Source organism: Vombatus ursinus, unplaced genomic scaffold, assembly GCF_900497805.2.
Source record: "Vombatus ursinus unplaced genomic scaffold, bare-nosed wombat genome assembly UNPS02014820.1, whole genome shotgun sequence".
NCBI lineage: Eukaryota > Metazoa > Chordata > Mammalia > Diprotodontia > Vombatidae > Vombatus > Vombatus ursinus.
In genome coordinates, this window is record NW_020954598.1 from 19,496,834 (window position 1) to 19,524,358 (window position 27,525).

The 27,525-nt window shown below is 41.7% G+C and overlaps 1 protein-coding gene across 1 annotated transcript in view; it reads right to left on the reverse strand.

The window, feature by feature from the left end:
- ITIH3 (inter-alpha-trypsin inhibitor heavy chain 3) overlaps nt 1-21,046 on the reverse strand; it is a 32,222-nt gene extending 11,176 nt beyond the window's left edge. Inside the window, exons 1-11 of the mRNA XM_027837245.1 lie at nt 20,927-21,046; nt 19,333-19,353; nt 17,619-17,785; nt 16,202-16,306; nt 11,198-11,360; nt 9,763-9,873; nt 9,010-9,135; nt 7,862-7,978; nt 4,567-4,735; nt 1,113-1,238; nt 449-630 (exon numbers count right to left, since the gene is read on the reverse strand). Coding sequence (XP_027693046.1) covers nt 449-630; nt 1,113-1,238; nt 4,567-4,735; nt 7,862-7,978; nt 9,010-9,135; nt 9,763-9,873; nt 11,198-11,360; nt 16,202-16,306; nt 17,619-17,785; nt 19,333-19,353; nt 20,927-21,019 — 1,380 coding nt within the window. The 5' untranslated portion in view covers nt 21,020-21,046. The remainder of the gene's footprint in view (nt 1-448; nt 631-1,112; nt 1,239-4,566; nt 4,736-7,861; nt 7,979-9,009; nt 9,136-9,762; nt 9,874-11,197; nt 11,361-16,201; nt 16,307-17,618; nt 17,786-19,332; nt 19,354-20,926) is intronic.
- Between the last annotated feature and the right edge of the window lie 6,479 nt (nt 21,047-27,525).

Sequence of the window (27,525 nt, forward strand, 5' to 3'; positions counted from 1 at the left end):
AACAATTTGGAAATTTGGCCTTGGAAATTAGAATCTTAGACTGGAAGGTAGGATTATCGGATGTCTTTGAAATTCAAAATTCAAATTCGAATTCAAATCATAAGGTCTTTGAAGTGAAAGTTAAAAATCATGGAATCTTTAGTTTAGAAATTAGGATAGTGAAATTTTAGACTTGTAAATCAGAATTATAGATCTTAGAAGTGGAAAGGCCTTAAACCTAGGTCATCCTGATTCCAGGGTAACTCTCTTACCACTATGCTATCCTGTCTCTAGTTTTGTACGTTAGAATCATAAGATCATAGAAGTCAGGTGCATAGGATTTTAGATTTTGAGGTTAGAATCAAAAAATTCTAGAAGTAGAAATAAGAAGAATAGAATGACTGGTTCTTGTGCCCAAGATGCTGGGGCAGGGGGAATATTTATTACTGACTTGGGGTTTGATTCGTACCTGCATTTGTAAGTTGGCATCAGAGTCTTGATAGATTCGTCGGGCCACCCCATGATTCTCCAGGGCCATCTTTTCCAGAAAGTTATAATTTACATCGTTGCCAAAGCCAAGGTTATATAAGGGAAACTTCCCTCCAATGGCATTCCTCACATTCTCCTGGATTTTGTCAACTCTACTTTCTCCTGCAGGAGGGAGTACAGATGAGTCAGGCCTGGATTCAGAGCTGGGCACAAGGGGGTAAGTTAAGAATGGAGGAAAATTAAAAAAAAAATGGGGAAAAGGGCCATGAAAAGCAGTTTAGGAAATCCTTTCTGGCTTGATGAGATAAGCAGTGTTTAGCAGAGAATCAGATTCATCCCTTGGACAATTAAATTCCTCTACCCCTAGGGTGCCCCTAGAACAGAAGATAAGTGAGATGTAAGCTACTGGCCTTGTGGGATTGAGGAAGCAAAAGAGACAGGAAGAGGTGGGTGCTATCCCAAATGATTTTATTTTTTGGCTCACTGAAGATGCTACTCCCAAACCCCAAATTATGAGTTGCAGTACCATAACAACTGTGCAAATTCCTCCCACCAGGAGCAGGGCCTCACTAAGTCCCACCATCCCCATAATCCACCACGTGGTCCCTTATCCCTCCCACCTTTTCTGCTGCTCAGCCACCTACCAACATTGGCTTCCCCATCTGTCAGCATGATGATTATAGATGTACTTCTCTCAGGGACGATTCCCATCTCTCGAGCTTTGTTTATCATCTCAATGCCCTTGAGAAGGGCATCGTTGATGTTGGTCGCTATGACACAGACAGACAGACAGACAGACAGAACTCCATTGAAGGAGAGCTCCTTGGTCTTCTCCTTTGCAATTGATAGAGTACCTAAGAAGATTCAGGATCTGGTCCCAAATCCCCTACCAATAAGTTACACAGCCATGAAAAATAATAAGCTACACCACTTATTCTCTCTGAGCCTCTTTTTCCCTATCTGTAAAATAGGAATGAAAATCTTTGTGCCTAACTATGTCACCGAGCTGTCGTGAGGATCTCAAGTAACAATGGATGTGTAAGTGCCTTGGGAAAATGTCAAAAACCCTCTATGAGTGTGAGACACTATGATGGTAATTATTCTACCCTAGAGGAAGATGCAATGGAAGTCCTCCACTGATACCTCATCAGATCATGGAGGTAAGCTACCTCTAATGGGTAGGCAGGTGCTACCCTTTTGGAAAGGTTTTGAGAATAGACCTGGTAATAAAGTGGATGTCTGTGGCCTGAGCATCAGTCTAGTTAAATTCAGTTAATATTGTCACCAGGTTGGCCACAAACTGATGGGTTTTTTGGGTTGTAACAATTCTTGAAGCCATTGATAAGATAGTGAAGGGAACATGATCTGCCTTGGGAGACATCATACCCATACCTACAAAATCCCAGGTGCTTTTTGTTTGACTTGCTTGTTCACATTTGCAACAGAGTTTTCTTTTTTGTCCCCCAAAGGGGTACAGAATAGAGAAAGAAAATAAATACTTATTAATTTAAAAAATTAATTTAAAATAATATTATTATGGCAGAGGGAAAGATTTGAGCTTGGGGGATTTTCTTTAAAGCTCTAAGATGCAATCATTCATTCATCCATTCATTTATCCATTCATCTATCTTGCCTTGGTTCCAAGGACATTTCTAAAGATATACTTCCATCAAGATCTTCCTGTGAAAGTTGGTTGGTGGAAGAATCCAACCAAAGTTATAACTGACATCACTGCCAAAGCCAAAGCCAAAAGTTTCCTAGGGTGGGCACTGATGAGGGGACTATACAACCTTCAGAGGCAGAGAGCAAGGAGCACATTACAATCTCTTTGAAGATATGAGATAACGTAACATAAAGGGCTTTGCAAATTTTAAAATGCTATATGTACTGTTATTATTGTTGCTTAGGAATTTATTATTATTATTATTACTCAGAAAAAAATAGAATCACTTAGGAGACAAGAACCATGAGGAATCAGGCAAGCATCGCCCCTCCAGGCCAAAAGTGCCACATCTGGCTGGCCAGCAAAGAGAGGACCAGCTGCTTCCAGGCAGCTTAAGGTAAACAGACTGCCTGGCTCAGTCGGTGGGTGGCTGGGAATCTGCCTGACTCTTAGGAAAGGATAGATGTGAGAGGCTAGAGAGATCTAGGATTCAGTGAGATACTAACATCAGCCCTCCATTTAAAGAGCCAGGGGACAGAGGGTGTCAGATGTGTTCCCTTTGGAGTGTATCCCTGGAAAGCTGTAACTTACAGGGTTCTGGGCACTGTGGTTGTGAGAGTGGGAAAAATCATAGGAACTAGAAGCCTAGATTTGGAAATAATAACTCATATTGTTATAGTGCTTTCAGTTTCCCAGAGACTTTTCTTTGCAAAAATCTTATGAGGTAGGTCAAGCAAATGTTATTCCCATTTCACAGATTAGATAACAGAGGTATTAAAAGCCCAAGTGGCTTACCCGTGGTCAACTAGCTAGTGTCTGAGTCGGGATTTAAACCCAGGCCTCCTGCCTGGCTCAGCACTCTATCCACTACACCACCCTGCCCCTTACAGATCATTTAGACATTCCCTTAATTTTAGGGAAGAGGTTGAAGCTGAGAAAGAGAAAAACACTTAACCAAAGTCACATAATGAATGAGTGGCAAAAGTCAGACCATATGGACTTTGAATATGGGAACAACACCCAGCCTCCTCAGGATACTTAAGCTCCTTTTGAGCAGAGATTATTTCATTTATTGTATGTGTATCTCCAGTACCTAGCATGGTGGCTGGTACATAGTAGGTTCTTGATATATGTGTTGTTGATTAATTGATTGTTTGATATATGCTCTGAGCAGTGTCTCCAACAATGGGCCCTACAATGAACCATCTGCATTCTCTTTCCTGGTTCCCTTTGTGACCAAGGGTACCTATAAGTGAGACATTAGAGGGGTGGATGAACAGATGACTTTGCATTAGAGAGAAGCTAAGTAGTAAGATTAAACCCATGTCTTTGGCCTGAGGTCTAACTTACTGAGCCACCTGACCCAAACAAGGAAAGCCTTAAAAACATCTTTGAACACTGCTTTATCATCTCAAAATGCTGCGATGGAATGAGTAGGCCATATCCTCTCCAGCCTTGGGGACCTCCTTGGTTCCCAGCCTAGTGACAGCTGGTAACTTCTATAAAAATCAGGGTCTATAACCAGGAACCCAGTTAAGATCCATCCTAAAGCAGGTACATCTGCCAATTTCCTGACCGCTAATGGAAGACCCAGGTAACATCAATGTTCTAGCCTCATGACACCCCCTACTCCTAGACTCAAGCAGGGTAGTTTGGGAAAATAGAAATAGTCCTGGACTGGGGAGTCAGGAGACCAGGCTTTGCCGCTAAGTCATTGCCTGACTTTGGGAAAGTGTCTCTCTCTGGCCTTCAACTTCAACTTTAAAATGAGAGGACTGAACTAGTCTAGGGATTCTTAACCATTTTTTGTGGATGTCATGGACCCCTTGGCAATCTGGCGAGGTCTATGGATTCTCCTTCTCAGAGTAATGCTTTTAAGTGCATTAAATAAAATGCACAAGATTGCAAAAGAAACCAGTTACATTGAAATATAATTTTCAAAGTATTATTTAAGAAACAAATTCACAGATTCCAGTTAAGACTCCTTGAATGAGGGGATCTCCAAGTCCATCCAGTTCTATCATATTGTATCATTGTATCATATGAGCTCATTCTTTTCTCTATAACTTCCTCTTTCTTTGCATGACCCAAGAAGATGTGGGGCCCCAGATGGGAACCAGAAGAAATCTGGGTAAGGGATGCCTACTGAATCAACAATGTTCTACAGAAGTTGGGCCATGGTCCCTGCCTGGCTGAGGGAAATTGAGCATGGAAGTCTCCTCTCAAAGATTCACTCATAGTCTGCTTTCCCAGAACCCCAGGCTTAGCCAGGTCTACTTCAGCTGGAGGCAGCAGGACTCAGCACACAGAGATGATTGTGACTGTCCAGCCAAGCCCCACTCAGATCTGGAGGATGGATGATAAGAGGACAAAGGGGCCTTTGGGGGTGGGATGGGAGTACATGAAGCTGGCCAACTGTGCTGACAGTGCCTTACCTCCTCTGTCTTGAATGTTGTGTACAAATTCTCTTGCTAACTTGAGGTTCTCAGGAGTGGCTGGGACCATATTTTCTTTCCAACTGGTCACATCTGAGCTAAACAGGATAAAATTCAGGAAATCATCTTCTCTTACATCATTCAAGATATGGAGAAGTGCCTGCTTTGTCTGCAAGAGAGAGGATAGGTTTGTTTTGTTTTGATTTTTTTTTTTAATTTAAAAGACATAAGGGCAAGAAACTGCTAGATAGATACAAAGAGTGGCACTGTTCTTTAAAATATCAGGAGCAGTATGGCTTACTGGATAGAATTTTGACTTAGAGTCAGGATAGCCTAGGTTTGAATCTTAATTCTGACATTTCCTAAACTGTGTGACTCTAGGGAAGGTATTTAACCTCCTGGAACCTGTGTCCTCATCTGTAAAATAAGGATAATAGTACCTACCTCAAATACTTGTTGTAAGATTCAAATGAGTTCATGTATGTGTAGCATTTTGCAAAGGTTAAGATCCTATATGTGTCAATTATTATTACAAATTAGGCATTAAGAGGAAGATCAAAGAAAAGATAGGTACGCTACTTAGGGAAGCTAGGGTGATAGAACTACTCAACTCTCATTTGGCTTCTGATCTTTCTCTTAAGAAGAATTTTTGATAGCACTTACAAGCTGTGTGACCCTGGGCAAGTCACTTAATCCTGATTGCCTCACCAAAAAAAAAAGGGGGGGGAGGGAAAGAAGAATTTTTGGGAAGGGAAGGTTGGTACAAAAAACAACAGGAATTAAAACCTAAGAAAGGTGAAAATATCATATGAGAACCCCCAGCTGCCTTTAACAACGTTAATCACTAGGTTCCTAGACACTACATCCTGGGCTAGTAAAAGAATTGGGAGGGGTGTTTGCTGAGACCTTGTTGGTGACTTGAAAAAAAATCATGGAAAATGAGGGAAGTTCTTCAAGACCAGAGGTAGGCAAACATCCTGATTTTTTTTCTTTCTCTTTTTAGGTGTAAGCAATTTTATTTTCCTCAAATTTAGCAATCATTTTAAACTGTACAAACATCAAACAAACAGCACAACTATAAAAACTTTTAAGGTGACAGGCATACTTTAAGGTGCAGCTGGGTTGGAACGGAGAAAGCGCTGTGCTATGTTGGGATCTTCTGTATTCTCTACCTTTTTTCTAGTCCCTTATACAGAAACAGTCAGCCAAGAAACTTCACTTGGAAAGCTGAAGTGAGAGTTGAACACCCTGAAGTCTGACTGCACATCTCTATGTGACAAACAACGAAGAAAACCTCCCTTACCTCCATCCCAAGATAATAGATCAATGAGGTGGAGGGTTAGAGTGATACAGGGCTGGGCAGCCAGGCTGGGAATGAATGGATCAAGAATGAAGTTTATGAAGAATTTAAGGAGGTCATATTTATAATTGAGGGTTTCATTTTTGTTTTGTGGTTACTACCCATTGTTACTTAGCTTTTCCTTCATCTTTTCATTCATTACATTTTCTGAACAAGTTATTTTCTGTATTAGGTGAAGATATTTGTAACTGCGGAGAATCGGGTAGGAAGGAGGGCAAGGACTAAGAAAATGGCTTCTTTAATGGTAGAATCTATATTCTTTGTTCTCAAACATTATTCTTCTGCCCAGAAAGCACAGGTAGTAGGGGTGGAGAATATCATTTATTGGCCCAGAAGCTGATGATGCCACCTCTGGTTCTTTCACAACACCATTCTTAAGCTTTTCTATCCTCACAACGAAATTTCTAAAGGCAGGAAATAGGTTCATTGGATCCCTTATGGGAAGGAGGGATAGTGGAAAGGGATAAAATTAGCCCTATAGCAGGAGGTAGATTTTCCTCAGCCTAATATAGAAACAATTATGTCTGGATTGATGGTAATTCAAATCCTAAACTTAAAATCTAAACATCTTGATTTTCAAAGAGGGAGAAAAAAAGTGGATAATTTAAACTCTAAACTAGTGACATTCAAATTCTGGCAAAGTTTAGAAAGGAAGAAAGGGAAGAAGAGAGTGAAGAAAAGGAAAGGAATGAAGGAAGGAAAGAAAGAAAAAATGAAGGAAAAAAGGAAGGAAGAAAAGAAGGAAGGAGAGAAGGAAAGAAGGCAGGAAGAAGGAAAAGAAGAAAGGAAAGAGGGAAGGAAGAGAGGAAAGAAAGGAGGAAGGAAAGAGAAAAGGAAGGAAGAAGGGAAGGAAGGAAGAAGAAGAAAGAAAGGAAAGAGAAAATATAAAAGAAATGAAAGGGAGAGAGAAAAAAGAGAAAGAAAGAAAAAAAAGGTGGTTTATGAGCAATTTGAAAGGGAAGAAGTGATCAGTAAAAGTCAGCACAGGCCCATCAAAAAAGGCCATGATATAGCAATCTTATTTTCTTTATTTGCAAGGTCAATAGACTAGTAGATAAGGGGAATATTGTAGATCTGGTATACCTGGAATTAAGAACTCATTGAATTCTGTGACCCTGAAAGTAGAGACTAATGGATCAATGTCAAGGTAAAGGGAGATTTATAATAATGTCTAAGATGTCTGTCCCTGGTCCTCTACTAATCAACATTTTTATCAATTATTTGCATGAAAGCATAAATGACATGCTTATCAAATTTGCAAAGGACACAAGGTTAAGAGAAATAGCTAATGCTCTGAGTGAAACTTAGGATTTAAAGAGAACTTGATTGACCTTAGTGATTGACCAAATCAAAGAAGATAAAATCTAGAAGGGATAAATGTAAAGTTCATAGATTTAGAGATGAAAAAGATTAGAGACCCTCTGGTCCAATCTCCTCATTTTACATATAAGTGAGTGTCTGAAACTAGATTTGAACACAGGTCTTTCTGATTCCAAGTCCAGCACTCCACTCACTATATACCATCTTATTCTGCTTGGACCCTAGAGTGCAGAACCAGGAATAATGGGTAGAAGTTATAGAGATGGCCTTAAGTTTGATCAACTTCCTAAACATTCTGCTTTGATAGGTAGTGAGTCATTGGGAGTCTCCATGTGGTCAAGAGGGTTCATGTTCAGACGTGCGTTGTTCTAGATCTTCCATCTCTTAGATTCTGAGATTCTGTGATTCTCTGAGAGTGGGAGAAGATGTGTCTTACTGCTGCCCAGGTTAGTGGAGCAGGTGATAGCATCTTCCTGGTCAAGAATGTCCCAGGTTCATTGTGAAGGCATGGATGTCCCTAACAGTTCCCTCAGCCCACTCCCTTCCAGCAGCGCAATAAATGACGGATTCTTCCCATTTGTATCCCTTGGCCTTTTCTATAGAATGATCATATACCTGAGTCATCTTCTGACCTGACATGGACCCACTGACATCTATGACAAACACCACATTCTTGGGCACAACAGGGAGGTTTTCGGGAGCAAAGAAGTGCACGAAGTAGCCATTGACAATCTGAAAAATAAAATCAGAACACAATTGGTTGTCAAATCTCCTTGTTCCTACCTCTACAACATCTTTGGCTTCAATTGCCTTCTCATTACTCTAGTTCAGGCTCTTCTTACCTCTCATCTACTTATTGCAACAGCCTGCTAGCTAGTCTCCCTGATTCAAGTATCTCCCCTCTCCAAACCCATCCTCCACATTATTGCCAAAGTTATTTCTTAAAAAGAAGACCTGACCATGACACTCCCCTGCTCTACAAACTCCAGGGCTCCCTATCGCCTCTAGGAGCAAACTCTTTTCTTTTGCATTTAAAGCCCATCACAAGCCCTTTCCAGGTGTATTATATATGACTTCTCCTTCACACGCTCTGTGGTTTAGTCAAACGGGCCTTCTAACTGTTCCCCACATACTCCCCTCCATCGCCCATCTCTAAACCTTTGCACTAGCTATCTCCTGTTCCTGGAATGTACTTCCTCCATATCTCTGCCTCTTACGTTTCCTCCAAAACTCAGATCAAGAGCTACCTTTTATATAAAAGCTTTCCTGACTTCTCTAACTGCTAATGTCTTCACCTCCACCCGCCTTCCTCAAACCCTCATATTTACTTTTTATATATTTATCTACACGCATGTTGTCTCCTCCAATTTAATGTAAGCTCCCAGAAGGCAGGGACTGGTTCTTCTCTTGTCTTTATGTCCCTAGTGATAAGTACAATGCCTGGCACATAGTAGGTACTTAATAAATGCTTGTTGATCTGTTGATCGGCTATTTATTTCTTTTCTTCTAAGGGAATGAGCCCAGTGTAAACAGTTGCTTAGACAACGTCACTATTAATGGAAAATGTGGCTACCTGGGTGCCCTCATCAGCGAATGGAGAAAGCCATGATTGGGGGCTAGAAAGGCTGGCTAGACTCACAACCCATTAAGGCTTCCTTCATAGTGATCCCTTCCTGATGATTCCACTAGAGGCCCCAGAATCACACTCAGTTCTCTACCTGATAAGTGGTTCTTTTACAGCCTATATGAATTATAGGATTTACCTGCACATTTCCAGGTTGTTCTCTGTTGACATCATATCGTATTATGAAGTCCCCATTCAAGAGAGAAGTGGAGCAAGTTGGGCATGAACGTTGCTGATCAAAAGTTGGCTTGAAGGACACGTGGCCCTGAAAGGAAGAGGAGACGAATTTGTCCGGTGATGTCAGATGTTGGAAAGATACTGGTTCTGGCATTTCGGAGTTTGTACCAGCGATTCAATGTTGAGAGTACATGATGAGCATTCATGAGTACAAGTTCCAGGGAGGTTCACTTTGGTTCAATATAAGGAATGTCCCAACACTGAGATCTGCCCAGCAATAACTGCTTCGGCAGAAGGAGAACAAGGTATGGCTCCTTGCTGGGAAAGTCAGAGAGTACGTTTCTACATAAGATTAGATTCCCTCTGGGCTACTTTCCAGCTCTAAGATTCTAGATTCCAGAATCCTAGTCAATTGATGAGAAGCATCAAGGTCTAATGGAAAAAGAAAAAAAAACAACCCCTGGACCAGCAGTTAGGAGAGGCGTTTTGGTCCCATTTCCTTCATCCATTTTTTGTGTGACCTTGGGCAGGTTACTTGGGCCCTTCTCCTGATTTAATCTTTGCCTTTGCAGATCATGCCTACAATTTATGATGTGAATAAAGTTTCTGAGTCCCCAGCCCCCAAACTGGAATTCCCTGCATCCTCATGGTAACATGGAGACAGTGATAGATGGGTGTATCACGTCCCCTTTAGGCACTAAATGGTCTGCAGTACCTTTTTTCCTGAGAAGGACATTTTGAGGACATCCATCAGGTCATTGGTGATAAATGAAACATCAGCATCCAGCTCTTTGATCCCCTGGGGCTCATAGATGTCTGCCACAATCTACAACACCAGGAAAGGAGAGGGGGGAGGTAAAAAAAAGTGAGACCAAATTAGTGTGGTTCCAGGAATAAAGAGTAGGACTTTGTAGCCTCCAAAAGACCTACTCCACAGATGGGCTACTGGCTAAAATTCTGCAATTAGAATTTTATGCTTTTGCCTTGAAATCAAAGACAGCATGACATAATGAAAAGATCACTTGACTTGGAGACAAAAAATCTGGGTTCACATCGCACTTCTGATACTGACTAGCTGTGTGTGACTACGAGCATTTAATGTCTCTCAGCCTCAGTTTTGTCATCTGTAAAATGAGGTTTATAATCTTTATATCACAGAATATATCAAATGAGGTAATATATGCAAAGGTGCTAGACTGATTTCAGTTATCTATATGTACATGTATTTAATGTGTCTATATATGTGTGTACATACACACACACATGTAAAAAGATCCCTGGGTTTGAAATTTCTGAATTTTGGAATCTGAGGTTCAAATCCTAGTTCTGCAACTTCTTAGCTGTGTGACCTTGGGTAAGTCCCTAACCTCTCTGGGCCTCAGTTCCTCACCTATAAAATGAGAGTTTGGGACTAAATGATATCTAAGGTGCCTTCTAGCTCCTAATCCTATGACGCATCTAGCTTTGATCCCTGTTAGCATGTGAGTATACGTGAGAAGCACTGATACCTTAGGATGAAAGAGCTTTGGTCCTTTCCTGAGAACAGGCTTTGATGAGAGTGTTGAGGAACACAGCAAGAAAGTTTTGCTTGGGACAGCAGTAGAGAAAGAGATACCTCTGGTCCTATCCATTAAGCAAGAATGATCCTCAGGTCTCACTCCCAATAAATTTCCCATTGTTAGGACTCAGTGAGAAAGTAGGATGTCCAGGTGTTCTCCTGTGAGCCTGGATCAGGCTAAAAGGGAGATGTGGGAGGAGGGAGTAAGAGTGAGTTGGGGGGGGTGTCAGACATTTGGCCCTCAGATAGTTTCTGAGCTGGCATTATGTTCAGTTCACCCTGTGGTGACTTTGATACTTCTCTCAGCCTCCTACCTGCCATCCACTTCTCTCCTGACCTTTATGTTCTGGACCTCAGTCTGGAAGACTTACCTCTGATGCTCATCTGGTCCCTCTTGGCTTCTTTGTCCTTGACCTTGGGTCGTACCTATCCTCAACTGAATGCACCTTTCTGGAATTGCCCAAGTCCCATCCCCAAGGTCCATCAGCAGAAATGCCCATGTCCCTGGCCCCCCTGTAGCCTCTGGGCAACAGCTCTGCCCTGCCCTGCCCCTGCTTTTCTCTGAAGCTGCATCTCAACACCAGGCACTTACCTCAAAGTTATTGACCAGCTGCTTGGGCTGAACCTTGACGTACATCTCGTATTTTCCTTCGTGCCGTTTTAACAGTTCCTCATAGGTCAGCTCAAAGGTGACTTTGCTGCCAGCAGCCACATTCACAGACACAGTGAATTTCTCCAGCTTCCTTCCTGAGGCTCTGGGTAAAGACAAGAGAAAGGGACAAAGCATGCTAGTGTAATGCCAGCCTTGAAGGGCACACGCACATCCCTCTCACTCCTTGCCCCAGGTGGCAAGAATTGGTGTTGTTTGACCTGAAGAAAAGCAGACTCACTGGGGACATGACCTCTGCTCCCTGGTCCCGAAAGGACTGCGCTGTGGAGGAGGGCCTTGTTTGGGCCCAGAGAGTCAAGCACTAGACAAAATGGGTAAAAGTTACAGGGAGGCAGATTTTGGCTCAGAGTGAGAAAGAACTATCTAATGATCAGGGCTGCCCAATGAAGAATGGAATGGACTGCCATGGAAGCTGGTGAGCTTCCTCACGCTGGAAGTTTTCAGATGAGAAGAGCAACGGATTTAGAACTCAGTCACCTGGGTTCAAATCCTGACTCTAGCTCCAATTCATTTACAACCCTGGGCAAATCACTTATTTTCTCTGGGCCTCAATCTCCTCATTTGTAAAGTGAAAGAGATAGACTGGATTGTCTCTCAAATTCCTTTCAAATATAAATTCTGATCCCACAATGTTAAGCAGAGGTTAAATGACCCTCCGTTGGGAAGAAAGTTAGAGGGAATTCTTGTATGGACAGGCTAGAATCGATGACCTTTGAAGACCCTAGCTCTGAGACTCCAGAATTCTCTAATCCTGGAACCCTAGAAGGATGCAGCATCATCCTTTCTTGTTCCCCTGGGGAAGTTTCTGCCTTGAGAGTCCCAGAATTCCAGGCTCCCAAACTCTGAGGTACCCTGTGACCCAGAATACTTTCTGAGAGAAGTCCAAGCCCTGGATAGAGTTGAAAGCCAGAGCCATAGAAGTGGGAGAGTCAACCTTTCCCTGTAACATCTTCAAATGGACTATTGAAGCAACAATTACAAAATCTATCTGTTGCAGGAAAAAGAATAGAGAAATGGACCAATGGAATGGAAGAGAGCCGAGAACTAAAATCCAATGTGCGTAAAAGGTATTTTGAGAAACCCGTACTTTAAAGTCACTGGGGAATAGAATCAGTTTTCTTTCTGTCTTTTTTGTTGTGGTTATTCTTTCATTTTTATTTTATTTTCTGTTCCAAATTCTCTCTCCTCCCACCCACTTCTCCAACCATTGAGAAGGCAAGAAATATAAAACCCATTACAAGCATGAAATGATACAAAATAAATTTCTTCATTAGCCATGTGCCAGAGGGCAAAAAACAAGAAAAAGAAAGAAAGAAAGAAGCTTCAATCTGCACTTGGAATCCATCAGTGGAATCACTTTTTCAACAATAATATCTAGGAAAACTGGACAACTATACAACAAAAAACAAACAAAATATCTAACACATATGCCATAATAAACTAATCAAATCAGCAATATTTTAAAATCATTTTTAAAACTAAAAGAAAAGAATTTTTACCTATGGAATGGTGGAACACGTGTATCAATCAAACAAGTAAAAGAAATCTTAGAAAAAAATGAGTATTTCAAAGATCAGATTTTACATGATAAAAAACAATATCTTTAGAAGAGAAGAAATACATTAGTAAAAGTATTTGCAGAAAATATGTTAGATTCTGACATCTAGAATCTATGCGGAGCTGATAAATATCTATAAGATTAAAAATACACACTGTCCAAAAGTGATGATCAAAGGACATGAGCTTCTGATTTTCAAGAAGGAAACAAACCTTTAATAACCATATGAAAAGGTGCCCAAATTCTCTAATAATTATGAAAATCCTATCCACTAGAATGACAAAAATAACAAAAATGATCGACTTCATAGTGGAGAGGTAGAGCAAAAAATTCATCATTTGGAACTATGCCCAAAGGGCTATAAAAATGTGCATACCCTTTGACCCAGTAATAGCATTTCTAGGGCTATATCCCAAAGAGAAGGGAAAAGGACCCACATGTATAAAAATATTTATAGCAGCTCTTTTTGTGGTGGCAAAGAATTGGAAATTGAGAGGATGCCCATCAATTGGGGAATGGCTAAGCAAGTCGTGGTATGTGATTGTAATGGAATACTATTGTGCTATGAGAAATGATGAACAGGCTGACTTCAGAAAAACCTGAAAAGACTTGTATGGTCTGATGCTGAGTGAAGTGAGCAGAACCAAGAGAACGTTGTACACAATAACAGCCACGTTGTGCAATGACTAATATCGATAAAGTTAACCTTTCCCAGAAATACAAGGATCTAAGACATCTCCAGAGGCCTCGTGATGGAAAATGCTATCGACATCCAGAGGAAGAACTATGGAAGCTGAATTGCTAATTTTTTTCTCTTCTGTTGAGTTTTGTTTCCTGTTTCTGATGGTTCCTCCTATTGGTTTTAATTTTTACTTACAACATCACTAATGTGAAAACATATTTAATAGGAATGTAAATGTATAGTCTATATCAGATTGTGTGCCATCTTGGGGAGGGTGGTGGGGAGGAAGGGGGAGAAAAATTCTAAACTCAAAAGCATATGGAAGTGATTATTGGTAAATCAAAATAAATTAATAAAAAAAGAAAAAATGCATCATTGATGGGAGTGTAGACCTGCACAAACATTTTGGACAGCAGTAGAGCAAAAACACTAAGGACTTCACAAAACGAACAGGTCATACTTTTGGGCCCAGCGATTCCATTGCTACTAATAATTAAAAAGGGAAAAGATGAATAATCTATGTAAAAAATTTATATCTGTCCCATACATAATGGCAAAAAAATTGCAAATAACTTGTATGTCCACCAATCAGAGCATGGCTAACCAAATGAAAGAGGGATGCTGAAGTCTTTCATATATTTCTATTTGTAGATGGCATTGTCTTGATTGCATCAAACCCCAGAATGTTTCAGAGCCAATCCATAATCATTCAAAAGAATTTGACCTAAACATCCACACAGGAAAAACCAAATGGATGAAGAATGCTTGGTCCAGACTATGAAATACTGCTGGATGGATAACCAGATGAGCTGGTCTATTAGTGCATATTATTTTGAACTAACACTGCAAATGAATAGTGAGTTGGGCCCAGAATTGAACAGAAAAGGAAAGCAGGGTGGATTGCTTTTGGGAAATTGCATGATGTTTTTTAAGATCCCAGGCTTCTTCCTGAAATGAAAGCCTATCTTTTAAACAATGTTATTTGGTGGATGCTATGATTCGTGGAATTCCACAAACTCCAAAATATAAAAATTTCAGCTCACCTATAGTGCAATGGTGGAAGTGAGCATATTGCAACACCGTTCCAGTGATAAATTAGAGAAGAAAAGTGGTATGTTCTCAGAGAGATGTGTATATTATATAATTACAAAAGATGGTGGCTCATGTAGGGAAAGTGGGAGATAAGCAATGGACAAGATGTGTACTCTGTATTCAAGCAATGGAAAGAGATTTAGAGGCATCCCCCTGCATGTTGGGGAGTTTATGTGAGGATAGAGACAAGAAGATCCCAGGAAGAGCAAGGGTGGATGGGTTATGAACTGTTCTGGTGGGGGTGGGGTGAGGTGTCAATATAAGTGAGAGTACAGACCCATCAAAATGGAGGAGTAGTGTGATCAAACATAATGGGGTAACACCAACAAAGAGGTAAATATGAAGGAAATTTGGAAAGATTTTTGAGAAGTAATACAAAGTGAGACCAATAGAACTAGAATTGCAAATACTTTGACTGCTACTACATAAATAGTTTTAAAATAAAACAGATCATGGGACTTCAGACAGAGCCAGAAAGGGACACAGGATTCCAGAGGGGAGGTAATAAGAAGAACAATAACTAGCATTCATATAGCACCTACTATATGCCAAGCACTGTGCTAAGAGCTTTCTATCTAATAATAATAATAATAATAATAATAATAATAATAATAATAATTTAAATAAAACTTACTATGTGCCAGGCACTGTGCTAAGCAGTTTACAATTATTATCTCCTTTGATTCTCACAACAACCTTGGGAAAAAGGTGCTATTATTATCCCCATTTTACAGATAAAGAAATTGAGACAAATAGAGGTTAAGTGCCTTGCCCAAGGTCACACAGCTACAACGTGTCTGAGGCTGTATTTGAACTCAGGATTTCCTGACTCTAGTCCCTATGCTCTATCCACTGCATCACCTAGCTGCCCAAATGTTTTTAATGAGCTGAGTGTGTGAAAAAGGGAGCCCCCTCTCTTTAGAGGCCAGACTCCCAGAATTAAATCAAACTTCTTGCCTGGGTACAGAACAGGGAATGGGGCAATGTCACAGGTCCTACAGACCCAGCCAAATGATTCCTCAAGAAGATTAATATAAGTACTCCCTCCACCATTACAGATAGCAGCATGTCTGTAATATTGTATAGGTATGTCCTAGGTTCATTGAGTTTAAGTGGCTTACCCGAGGTCTCATTGCTAATAAGCAACAGGATTTGTACCCACGTTTTCCTGATTCCAAGCTCACTGATCTATCTACTATGTACTTTTTTGTGTCCATTTCTTAAGTTAAATCAAGGTAACATGCATTTATTCAGCATTACAATCCTTGACCTCAGAGAATTCACAGTCTAATGGGAAAGACAACATGGAAACGACTATGTACCAACAAGAGATATACATAAATTAGTCTGTCCATATATGTGGATACACATGTTATGTATGTATGTATGTATGTATGTCAGAAGCCATCAAGGCCAGATGAGGAAAGACGATGATGTGAGAGGATGCATTTCCACAAAGGATGAAGGGTGACCAGAGCCAGCCCAGGCTAGAGGACGTGGCGGGAGTCCAAACCTGCACTGCTCAGCTCTCATCACAACAGACCTCAGGGAGCCTGGGTACCAGATGCCCTGCCCCTGCCCAGCCTCCACTTACTTGACCAGGCCAGCTGTCTTGCCCTGAGACACAGCTTTGTCATACTGCTTTTTGGCGACTTCTTTTTCCTTCACGTTTCCAGGATAAGTGACGCCATCGATTGTCCTGTTGGGAAGAAGATGTAGCAGTCAAGTCACTCTTGCCTTCTAGTGTACAGATCCTCAAGCCTCTGATGCTTTCTGCCATCACTTATTCTTCTTAGAAGAGAATACTATCATTCTTTTGTTACAGCGACAGAAGGACAGGGGAGACGACATATATGGGACTAATCAACACATTTTCACCTCTTTTGATGGTTCACAAAAGTGTCCATCAATCGTCAACTCTGCTTTATTTTTTTGAACTTGATTGGCTTCATCTCTCCTACCCTGAAGAAACCCTGGGCCATCATTTAGTTGTACTGAAGAAAAAAAGTCTTTCCATGGTCTGTCGTGCCCCCTGAAAAGCTAGGAAGGATCAATGAGATGATTGATGTGAGGAGGGTTCAGAATAGTTTTGTGCTATCCAAATGGCTGGTAGTATTTCTCTCTTTCTTTTCTTCCTTGTTTTGGGAGGCAATCAGTGTTATGTGACTTGCCCAGAGTCACAAGTGACAGAATTTCTACAGTTTCCCAATTTCCCACCTTGGGGGTGTGCTTCTTTAGGAAGAATCTAAGAAGGACCAAAGTCAAGTACCCAAAGGCCTTGGCTAGATGCTCAGAGTTAACTACAAAATGGGTCCCCATGTGGATGTGCGTCAGCATCCAAATATACCAATAGTCCCACAAAACAATAGAAGTTCAAGGAGAATTATTCTGCTGCATTTAGTGTCTTTATCCATTCTTTCCTCCTTCCTTCCAGGCTCAAAGTGTGGGTGTCCCCAGGCTTCTGTCCAAAAGATTCCATTTCCCTGAGGGCCCCAATTTTAGTCTTTATTACTCTTTGTTGCAACCACCTCTATGTGTGTATGCACCATGCATTAGGTATCTACTGAGCTCACTGCTATAGATTGGGGATAAGGAGAGTGAGGAGAGTCAAGGAAACAGAAACTGACTCATCCCGCCCCAAGGAACCCCCAAACTGAGGTGGAGACATGGGGTATGGCCTCTTGGTCTAAGGAAGAAGCCATGATCTTGTCTTAAAGGTTCTTTCTTACTTCTGGAGGTCCCTTATCTCCTGTCTAAGGGCTAGGCACATAAGATATGCTGAATAAGGACCGTTTAATTTGACATGCAAGCAAATGGGAAAGACAGTAAAAAAAAAAACAAAACAGCCTTTAGAAATGATGTAAACTGATGTAAGTGTCCTAAGCTCCAGTGATACTGAGGGGTTCAGAACCAGGACAGGTATGGCAGGGCCAGGTGGGGTTAGTCTGATCAGTCAAAGAGAGCATGGAGAAAGCTCCTGTAACAGGAAGCAGTAATCAACAGATACCCACATGGTGAAGTTGGTGATGAAAGCTGTCTTGGGCAGCTCCACATCGAAGAAAACTTCCTTGGCTGTGTCTGCACGGTTGACAGCCCTCGTTGTGACCACATTGTGGGCAAAGCGGGAGGTCACTTTGCAGTTGATCTTGGTGCTATATATTTCAATGCCATTCACAACCTGCCCAGGGAGAGATGAAGAAAGTGTAGCAGGACTGAGCCATTGCATCACATAGGAAGTGCCCGTTCAGGAGCCAGGATGGGAGCTGGGATTCAGTAACACTTAACAAATCCTGATTAAGAACCTACTGTGTGCAGATGTCTGCATTAAGTAACCAACTACTACTTAATAATACAGAAGTACAACAGTGCCATATTGGGCCCAAAGGGGAAAGTTATAACTGGCCAGAGAATCAGGGAAAGCTTCCTGGAGGAGGTGGCATTTGAACTGGACTTTAAAGGATGGGCAGTAATTCAACAGGTGAAGAAGGGGAGGGTAGGCATTCCAGGAATAAGGAACATCATGAGCTCATGATAGCATGGAGGCAGGTGACCTTAGGGTGTGTTTGGAGGGCAGAGAGCTGTCTAGTTTGGTTGAAGCCTAGAGTATATGAGGAAGAGGGGGAATACTATGAGATGAGGCTAGAAGAGAGGGCCCTGAAGGCCAAGCTAAGAAATCTGAACTTCACTTAGGAAACAGAGCAGGGAGTTATTAAAGAGTTTGTTCCTTTGGGCAGACCTGAATTGAAGCTCTTTTAGGGGCGCTAGAGAACAACCAGGAAGGGTATAGTGCCATCTTTCAGGATGGCAGCCTCCAAGGGTTGGCACCAAGCCCTACATATCTCGTTTCTCTCTACCCAGTATGGGTCTGACATCCAGCAATCTGCCCATACTCTTCTTGGACCCTTTCATGGTTTCACCTAGACTTCCCTCCCACAGACCCAGCCCCCAGGAGATGAAGTCCAGTTGAGAACTTAAGGGCCCAATAAAAACAATACTTCCTCCCTAAATCATTCTAAGAATCCCATTCTTCAGAGCCCAATTCCCTTTCTCTAGAAAGTCTTAACAGAATGCCCCAAGCAAGTATAGCTTATATCCCTCCTCTGATGCTGGGATAATAATGATGATGATGATGATGATGGTGATGATGATAATGACAATAATGCTTTAGGGTTTACAAAATATTTCATAAATATTATCTCATTTTATCTCATATCCTACTTTGTGCCTTGAGTTAACCCTTCCTGGGTAAGATTTATCTTTCCAAGTAGACTAGGAGTTCCCTGAGCTTAGGGATTTTGTCTTATTATAATTTGTATCCTCAGGACACTTACTAGATAAAGAATGAATGAATGGATGGATGGATGGGTGGATGGATGGATGAATGAATGATGAGAATCAGTCATAGCCTAATAGAATTTAAAGCTGAAAGGGGTCTTAGAGATCAACTAATCCAAGCCCTTCATTTTACAGATGAAGGGGAGTCCTAGCAAGGGAAGGGACTTTCTAAAAGTCCTGTTTGGAGACAGTAGCTAGTTATTGGATATTGTACGGGGCAAGGCCTGGCTGTGTTTGTATAGTACATACGATCCAGGCGAGAATCCTATGTAGGGCCCTACTATGCAATGTGTGGCCCTGATGTTTCACACGTGCTACCCTAGGGTAGTATTCTGAATACTATACCTTGGGCGATTGAGCAACGTTCCTGAACGTGATGAAAGTACTTACCATATCTGGGAGGCTCCGCTTCTGTGAAAACAGAAAATGGCAAAAATTTGGTTAAGGAGAGACCAAAGGTGACTTTCCTCAGACCCATCGCAGAGCTGGGACCCTGGGGGTGGCTTGAGAAGCAAGCACTGTCCTTAGCCCAGACCCAGAGCCTCTCATAAAGTCGTAAATAGCCATTTGGGGCCTTAGGCAGGATGGGGAGGCTCACCTTGGGTTCAGCTTCATGCAGGAGGAGGAAGCATGCCTTGGGACAACTCAAAGTCTCTCTGCTACTAGCACAGAAAGACTGGCAGCTGCTGAGGAGGGCGGGGGAGGGGGCCTGGGGATGTGACCACCAGAGGAAGAAAAGGATCTTAGGGCAAAATCACTGATCCCTGGGTGGGGAGTGGGAGTAAGGGAGGCAGAGGGTTAGATGGGGGAAAAGCTGAATGTGAAGAATCCCCGCAGGACCACACTGCCTGGGCCTTCTACATTGCCAAGATGCAGGGGAAAGGAGGTATGCTCAAGCTGCCTTTGAGAACGGGAATGAATGAGGAGCAAAGGTTTGGGACAGCAAAGGGAGTAGAAAATGGAGGAGATAAGGCACCCTTGGGGTTCTGCCCTTAGAGGCCAGAGCTCTAACTAGGGCAGGGCTGTCAGTACCCTCTAAAGCTCCCACCCTGGCCTTTTGGCCCCAGCTTAGATATAACTCTGGCCTTCAAGGACAGATCCCCAAGGCTGCTCTTTCCTGATTTTCTCACTCCTGCTTCTATTCTCCCCAGTAGCCCCATCATTCTCTAGTGCTCCTAAGACTTTCTCCTCTATGAGAGAGCATCTGGAAAGAGATGACTCAGGTGTCACAATTGATCCCAATTTATGACCTTGTCAAACCTAGAGGCTTCCCCCCAACCCGATCTTCCCAACACCCCCTAATCTCTTACGCTTGTGGAGTTCCTTCTTTCAAAATTTCACTTTCAGGAGGCAGCTAGGTGGCGCAGTGGATAGAGTACCAGCCCTGAATTCAGGAGGACCTGAGTTCAAATCCAGCCTCAGACACATAACACTCACTAGCTGTGTGACTCTAGGCAAGTCACTTAACCCCCATTGCCCAACCAAAAAAAACCAAAACAAGAACAAAAAAATAACAACAACAAAATTTCACTTTTATTTCAAAGGGCTCCTCTTTGTGAGGATGCCAGGTGTTATTCTTCCCATCTTGCAGATGGGGAAACCAAGGGCCAGGGAAAAGAAGTTATCTTGCTCCAAGCTCAGTAGGAAGGTCAGTAGTGGAGTCAAGACTCAAATCCAGGCCTGTTGCTTTCTAGTTCACTAGAGCCTGCTAACTATCTCAGAGGCCTGAAAACCCAGAATGAAAGTCTGACCCAGAGACACCCTTCATGCCTGGATCAAGGAAAGTTAGTAAGATTTATTCCCTTGGGAGTTTGGTTTGTGGAAGCAGCAATTACAGTCTGGGGAGCATGGAATAAATACCTTAGGGATTTCCCACCTGCCTGCCTGCCTAGCCAAAAGCCTACCAGCACTGGGATGCACACTTATTTGTTACCAAAACCCTAAGTATGACCCAGATCTCAGAAAGCAGAGGGTCTAGACTCACCCTGATGTTCCTGAGAGGGTTTATCAAAAAGTGAGAGGTCCCCAGGCTAGCGAGCAGGACCAGAGAGATGTACAGTCTGACTGTGACAGCCATGATGAAGGATTGAGCTGCCCCCCGGGGCAGTCACCTCCTGATATGGGAATCTGCTATTTGCCCATGGTCAATCAGTAACATGTTAGGCGACCAGACCAGTGAACCCTCTGCAGGGCAGGAAATGGAAAAAGTGGCCACCCCCACATCCTGGGAATGGAGCTTTTGGGATGTGATATGGGCTACTGCCAGGTAGGAAGTATTGCAACTTGACTTTGTAGTAAAATATTCGTCCCCCCAAAAAAGTGGATTATGAGTCAATAATGGAGCTGTAATTAGGAGGAAGAATTTAGAGGACACTAAAAGTATTTGCAGCCCACAGTGTAAAAAACAGTGCTCAGCATCCAGTAAGACAGAATTAGTTAAAATTAGGAAGCTGCCAGACTGCACTTCCAAGCTCCACTTATCACAGCATCCCAATGGATGGTCCCACCCTCCCTGGCCCCACCCATTTTCTCCTCATCCCCTTTTTGAGGTCTTATCCTGATGATGTGTGCTAGAAGCTCTGGCTTGAGTCTTTGGGTTGCGCAGTTTGTCCCAAGTACACTTTGTACAACCCCAGGTACAAAAATAGCTAGTTTACATCTCTACTGAAAAATGATATGTAGGGCATATAGGCAACTAGCAGACATATAGAAGACCAAAAGCCATCCTCCAGTAGATAAATGATCAAAGGATATGACCAAATAGTTCTCAAAAGAAGAATTGTGAACTATTAATAACTATAGGAAAAAATGTTCTAAACCTTTTACAATATGAGAAATGCACATCAGAATAACCCTGAGGTTTTACCTCACAACCTGAAAATGGACAAAGATAATGAAAGATGGGAATAGTCGGTGTTGAAGGGATTGTGGAAAGAGGATCACACTCATGCATTGTTGGTGGAACTGTGAATCAGCACCACCATTTTGGAAAGCAATTTGGAATTATGCAAATAAGGGGACTAAAATGTCCACACCTTCTGACCAGAGATTCCATTACTAGGCTCATCCTCCAAGGAGGCCATTGATAAGAAGAATGTCCTCATAGAAACCAAAATATTTATAGCAGCCCTTTTTATGATAGTGAAGAATTGGAAACACAATAGATATCTATTGATTGAGGAATGGCTAAACAGATTGTGGTACATGAATGTAATCAAATATTACTGTGTTGTAAGAAATGATGAATTTGATGAATAAAGAAATGCATGGAAAGATCTGAGCTGCTAGAGAGTAGAGAAAGAAGAACCAAGAAAACTATACATACAATGACTAAGCAATGTAAATAGAAAGAACTGCCACACACAAAAAATCAGAAGTGAATGTTGCAAAATTAAGAAGAACAAACATGACCTGAAAGAAGAGCTATGAGAAAACACTCCAGCCCACCCTTTTGCAAAGGTAAAAGGTCCCTAACTGTGGCACACTGTATAGAATCTCAAACTTTTTCAATGTATCAATCACATACGATGACTTTTTTTTCCTCTTTTTTTGCCTTTAAAAATATCTGTTATAGGGGATGGCTCTCTGGGAAGAGGAGGAAGAAGGATAGAAGGGAAAATATGGTGATACAATCAATAAAAACTCATTTTGTCATGAATAGTAAGAGAGATTCAAACGAAAACTCTGAGGTTTCACTTAACACCAAGCATATTAACAAAGATGACAAGATTGTAACAGTCAATGCTGTAGGGGTTGTGGAAAGAGGACCACATTAATGCATTGTGAGTGGAGGCATGAATTGGAAAGTAATTTGAAATTATGCAAATAAAGAAACTAAAACATGCATAGCCTTTAACCCAAAGATTTTACTGTTGGGTATATACCTCCAAGGAGGTAAATAACAAAAAGAAAGATCCTATACACACTAACATATTCATAGCAGCCCTTTTTGTGACAGCAAAAGAACTGGAAACAAAGTAGATGCTTATTAATTAGGGAAAGGCTAAATAACTTGAAGTAAATAAATGTAATGGGATATTTCTGTGCTATAAGAAACATCGAGTGTGATGAATTCAGACAATCAAGGGGAGATTTATATGAACCAAAGCAGAATGAAATCAATCAAAATTAGGAAAACTATATACAAAACACAATGACCACAATGACACAAATGGAAACAACAACCACAAAACAATCAAAACAGAATGCTGCAAAATTATAATGATCAATTATGGCCTCAAGAAAGAGTGGGGTGGGGCAGCTAGTTGGTGCAGCAGATAGAGCACTAGCCCTGGAGTCAGGAGGACCTGGGTTCAAATTTGATCTCAGACTTGACACTAGCTGTGTGGCCCTAGGCAAGTCACTTAACCCCAATTGCCTCCAAAAAAGAAAGAAAGAAAAAGTAGGAAAAGGCATTTTCCCTCCTCTACTTCTGTGCAAAGGTTGGAGGGGTGGGTATATGTGAGAAACATTGCAAATAACATCAGACTTTTTCTTAGTCTGGCTGAACTGTTTTTCTTTTCCTCTCTTTTGTTCTTTGTTACAAGAGATTGTTGAGGAGGGAGAGTAATTGGAAACTCTATTTTTTTTTAAATGACCCTATACAAAGGTTATATCAATTAAAATGGAAATGGAACATGGCATCTGAAATGTTGGGAAAATAAGGAAGAACAACAGGACTTCTATAGGAAAGACGGTGAGATTTTTAATATGCAAATATGTTTTGTGAATTCCTGAATTAGGGATATGGTCACAGTAACAAGGTTAATTAATAATGTTTATTGTTACTATTACTATCATGGCTGACATCTAGTACATTGAAGTTTGCAAAATGCTTTATCAACTCATGTGTGCCTCACAACAATCTAATGAGGTAGATAATACAGATACTATTATTTCCATTTTCTAGATGAGGAAAAAAAGGCACAGGTAGAATAAGTGACTTGTCTGAGGTAGCGCAGCTAATAAGGATCAGCAAAGTGTTCCCCCACTCCCAACAAGCCTGAGAGGCAGGTAATATAAATATCATTACTGAGAAAACTGAATCTCAGAGCAGGGGTGTGACTTGGTGACACCTCAGTGACTTGCCCAAGGTCACACGTATTTAGTATAAGAGCTCAGGTTGAACTCCAAGTGTCCTGACTATAGGGTCAATGTATACTGTGCTGGATCCCCACTACACAGTATAGGTAGAACTCATGGAATGATTTTTCCAGGGAGCTGAAATGGGTTGAGTTGAGGCCTTTTTTAGAAAAAGTCAAACAAAAAGATCAAAATTCAGAATCGGATGGCACCAAACGGAAGCACTTGGGGGGAAAGGCTGAGAATAGGTCAATGGAGAGAATATAAGGTTGCCAGAAGAGACCTTAGTTTTGACCAGAAACCAAGGAGGGTGGACCCAGAGCCCAAAGAGGAATGGACGCCCAAATCAAAAGGAGACTTAAGGCATGGTGCAGGAGAAAGATTTGGGGGCTGGGAGCTAGAAGAGCTGGATCTGAATTAAGTCTTTGCTACTAATTGTATAACCCTGGGCAAGTCCCTTGCCCAACCTGGGCTTCAGTTCCCCCCCCTGTAAAATGAGGGAGGTAAACTAGGTAATCTTTAAGGTACTCTTAGCTCTGTCATTCTATGATTCTAAGGCCAGAAAACAGGATGCTCCCCGTTGGGCATCTTTGCTCCAGGTTTTTTTTGGGAAGACAGGAAACAGGGTGGAACAGGGATGCCAGGAGCTGTGTTGTTGCTCAGGAAGGAAGGGCAGTTGTTTTCCTGGAGTACGAGGGAGCAAAAGGCCAAATCTAATTTCTGGATAGGATTCAAGGCCACTTTCCTGTTTTCAGTGTAGCACAGAAGCATAGCTATGCCAAAGCAACGTCAAAGAGGACAAGGATAGCCCTCAGCAAATCTGGGAGGTTGGAGGTCAGTGTATCCAGGCTCCCAGTTCTAAGTTCTTTTCTCTCCTAATGGGGCCCCAAGCTCCTAAGTCTCTAACACTTACTAGCTATATGCCCCTGGGAAAGTCATAACTTCTTTGAGGTTCAGTTTTCTCACCTGTAAAATGGGAATGATAACTCCAGTACTGTCTACCTCACAAGATTATCGTGAAGAAAGCGCTCTGGACTCCAGTGATAACGACAAAAATGATGAGTCAGAAAGGGCACATCCTGCTCTGAGTCCCCCGGCACTGGCATGTTTTGTGTCACTATACTTGGGGGCCTTTGCAAACGTATCTTGTCTTTGGTTGATATAGAGGCATTTGTCTGAGAAGGGGTTGAAGAGCTTTTCTGCACTAGAATAGTATTCCATTCTGTCAGATCTTTGTCTCAGGCTATATAAATGAAGCCGCTTCGTATTTAACCTTGGTGACATTCAGATGTATTGGGAATCAAAGTCAAAATCATGTTGCCCTGGGACCCACGTGGCAAGATTGGTCCTAAGAAGCACCTGCCCAATCACATGCGCATCATAGAGCCCAAGGATGAGATTCTTCCTACCACCTCCATCTCAGAGAAGAAGAGTGGGAAGGTAGAGTAACCAGATACGACCCAGCCAGTGCCCACTGCATAACAGGACTCTACGACACCTGGAATGGTATGCCCAAAGCTCTTCTGTAAAGATCTTTAATAAAATCTTTTTTAAAACAAAAAAAGTGCTTTGGAAACTTTTAAATGTTATAGAAATATAAGTTATCATCAACGTCATCGTCACCATCATCATCACAGGACCTCCAATGTTGGTCCTCTCTCCACCATCACAAAAAATAGAAAGGAAGTCATGCTACTAATCACTTTCCTGGCCCTTACAAAGGATCTGAAACTCTTTCAGGAATGGGAGTGAATGGCAGGACTTTAAAATTCATATTTATTCTTGAAGCAATATGGAACCATTATAGCTTATTGAGTAGTGAGGGACATGGTCAGAAAATCACTTTGGCAACTATATGAAGAATGAGTTGGTGATGAGAGAGACCTGGGGCAGAAACTTCTTTGTGTACCCCAAAAGGAATTACAGTCATAAGATCTTGGGCCACGTCTGGTCCAATCTCCCACCACATGTAGAAATCCCCTTCACAGATCACCAAATATGGGGCTGTTCATTCTCTGCTTGAACACTTCTAGCAATAGGGAGCTTATTCCCCAGCTAATCCGTTCGGTTGCTAGATAGCTCCAATGAGTAGATAGTTTTTTCCCCATACTGAACTGAAATCTTCCTCTCTGTAACTTCTTACTTCTCATAGTATTGCTCTGTGGAAGCACACAAAACAATTTTGCTCCCATTTCCCCATGATGGCTCGGCAGCCATTTTAAGGAAATGCAATCATGTCTTTTCTAAGAGCTCTTCCGATGGTAAACATCTCTAATTCCTTAAGTTGGTCTTCCTAAGAGATAGTTTCTAGACTTCTCCCAATTCTGAAAGGAAGAAAGAAAGTAGAATTAAGAGGAAAAAAATTGCCAGCGACCATTGCTGGTGAGGCAGTATCAAGGGTGAGAAAGTCCTGTCTTCAGTCACTATCCACTGGAGTATTGAGATGTGACCCCACAGTGTCCTGATTACCAACCTGTCAATAATGTGGGTCTACCACTTCTTGGCTTCCTGCTTCTGCTTTTTGGGTCACTATGTCCTATGTATGTGTCTGTACATATCAACCTCCTCCCCTCTACCATCTAACCTTCCCCTCTTGCTGGTTCATTCTGTGCTATCTTCAAACTTGCTCAATCCTCCTACAGCTTTAAAATAATTTTTTTTACCAGATCCTGCCATCCCCTTAAGCTTTCATCCTATATGTCTTCTCCCTTTCTTAGCCCATCTCTGGGGAGCAGGAGAACTATACTTGCCTCCACTTTCTTCTCATTCTCTTCTAAACTCTTTACACTATAACCTTTTCATTCAATGGAAAATGTTCTCTCCAAAGCTACTCGAGCCATCTTAATTACCAAATTTGATGGGTTTTTCTTAGTCTTCCATCTTCTCTCTGAAGCTTTTGAGCAGTGGTTGACCATGCTCTCTTCTTGGATACTCTTTATTCTCTGGGTTTTCTTGACCCTGACCTCTCCTAGTTTTCCTCTTGCCCATCTGCTCCTTTTCAATCTTTTCTAATCATTGTCAATATGTAAGAAAGGGGATCCCTGCCCACCTCAGCTGACATATTCACTGGATGTGGTCACACGTGATGAGATTTTATTGTGTAAACAAGATGTAAACAAGATGCCTTGATCCTTTTATGAGATAGGAATGCTTCTTTCTTTGTGCAGTAATCTCCAGGCTTCCCCTTTAAAACTATATGACTATTGGCAGTAAGGAGAAAAATTACCTCTTCTCTCTGCCCACATCTTTGCAAGCGTCTCCTCTCCAGGCAGCTATTCCACTCTCAGGCTCAACCACTCATGACGTGTTAAAACCTCAACATGTGTGACAGTGTTTTATAAATATGTTAACTGCAAACTTTCCTTTATGCATGTCATGTCTGTAGGTGTAGGTGTGCCCATAAAACTCTGTCCTGGGCCTTCTTTTCTTCTTTGTCTACACACTCTAATTTGGTGGCCTCATTAGTTCCCATGGGTTTAAGTATTATATCTATCTATATAT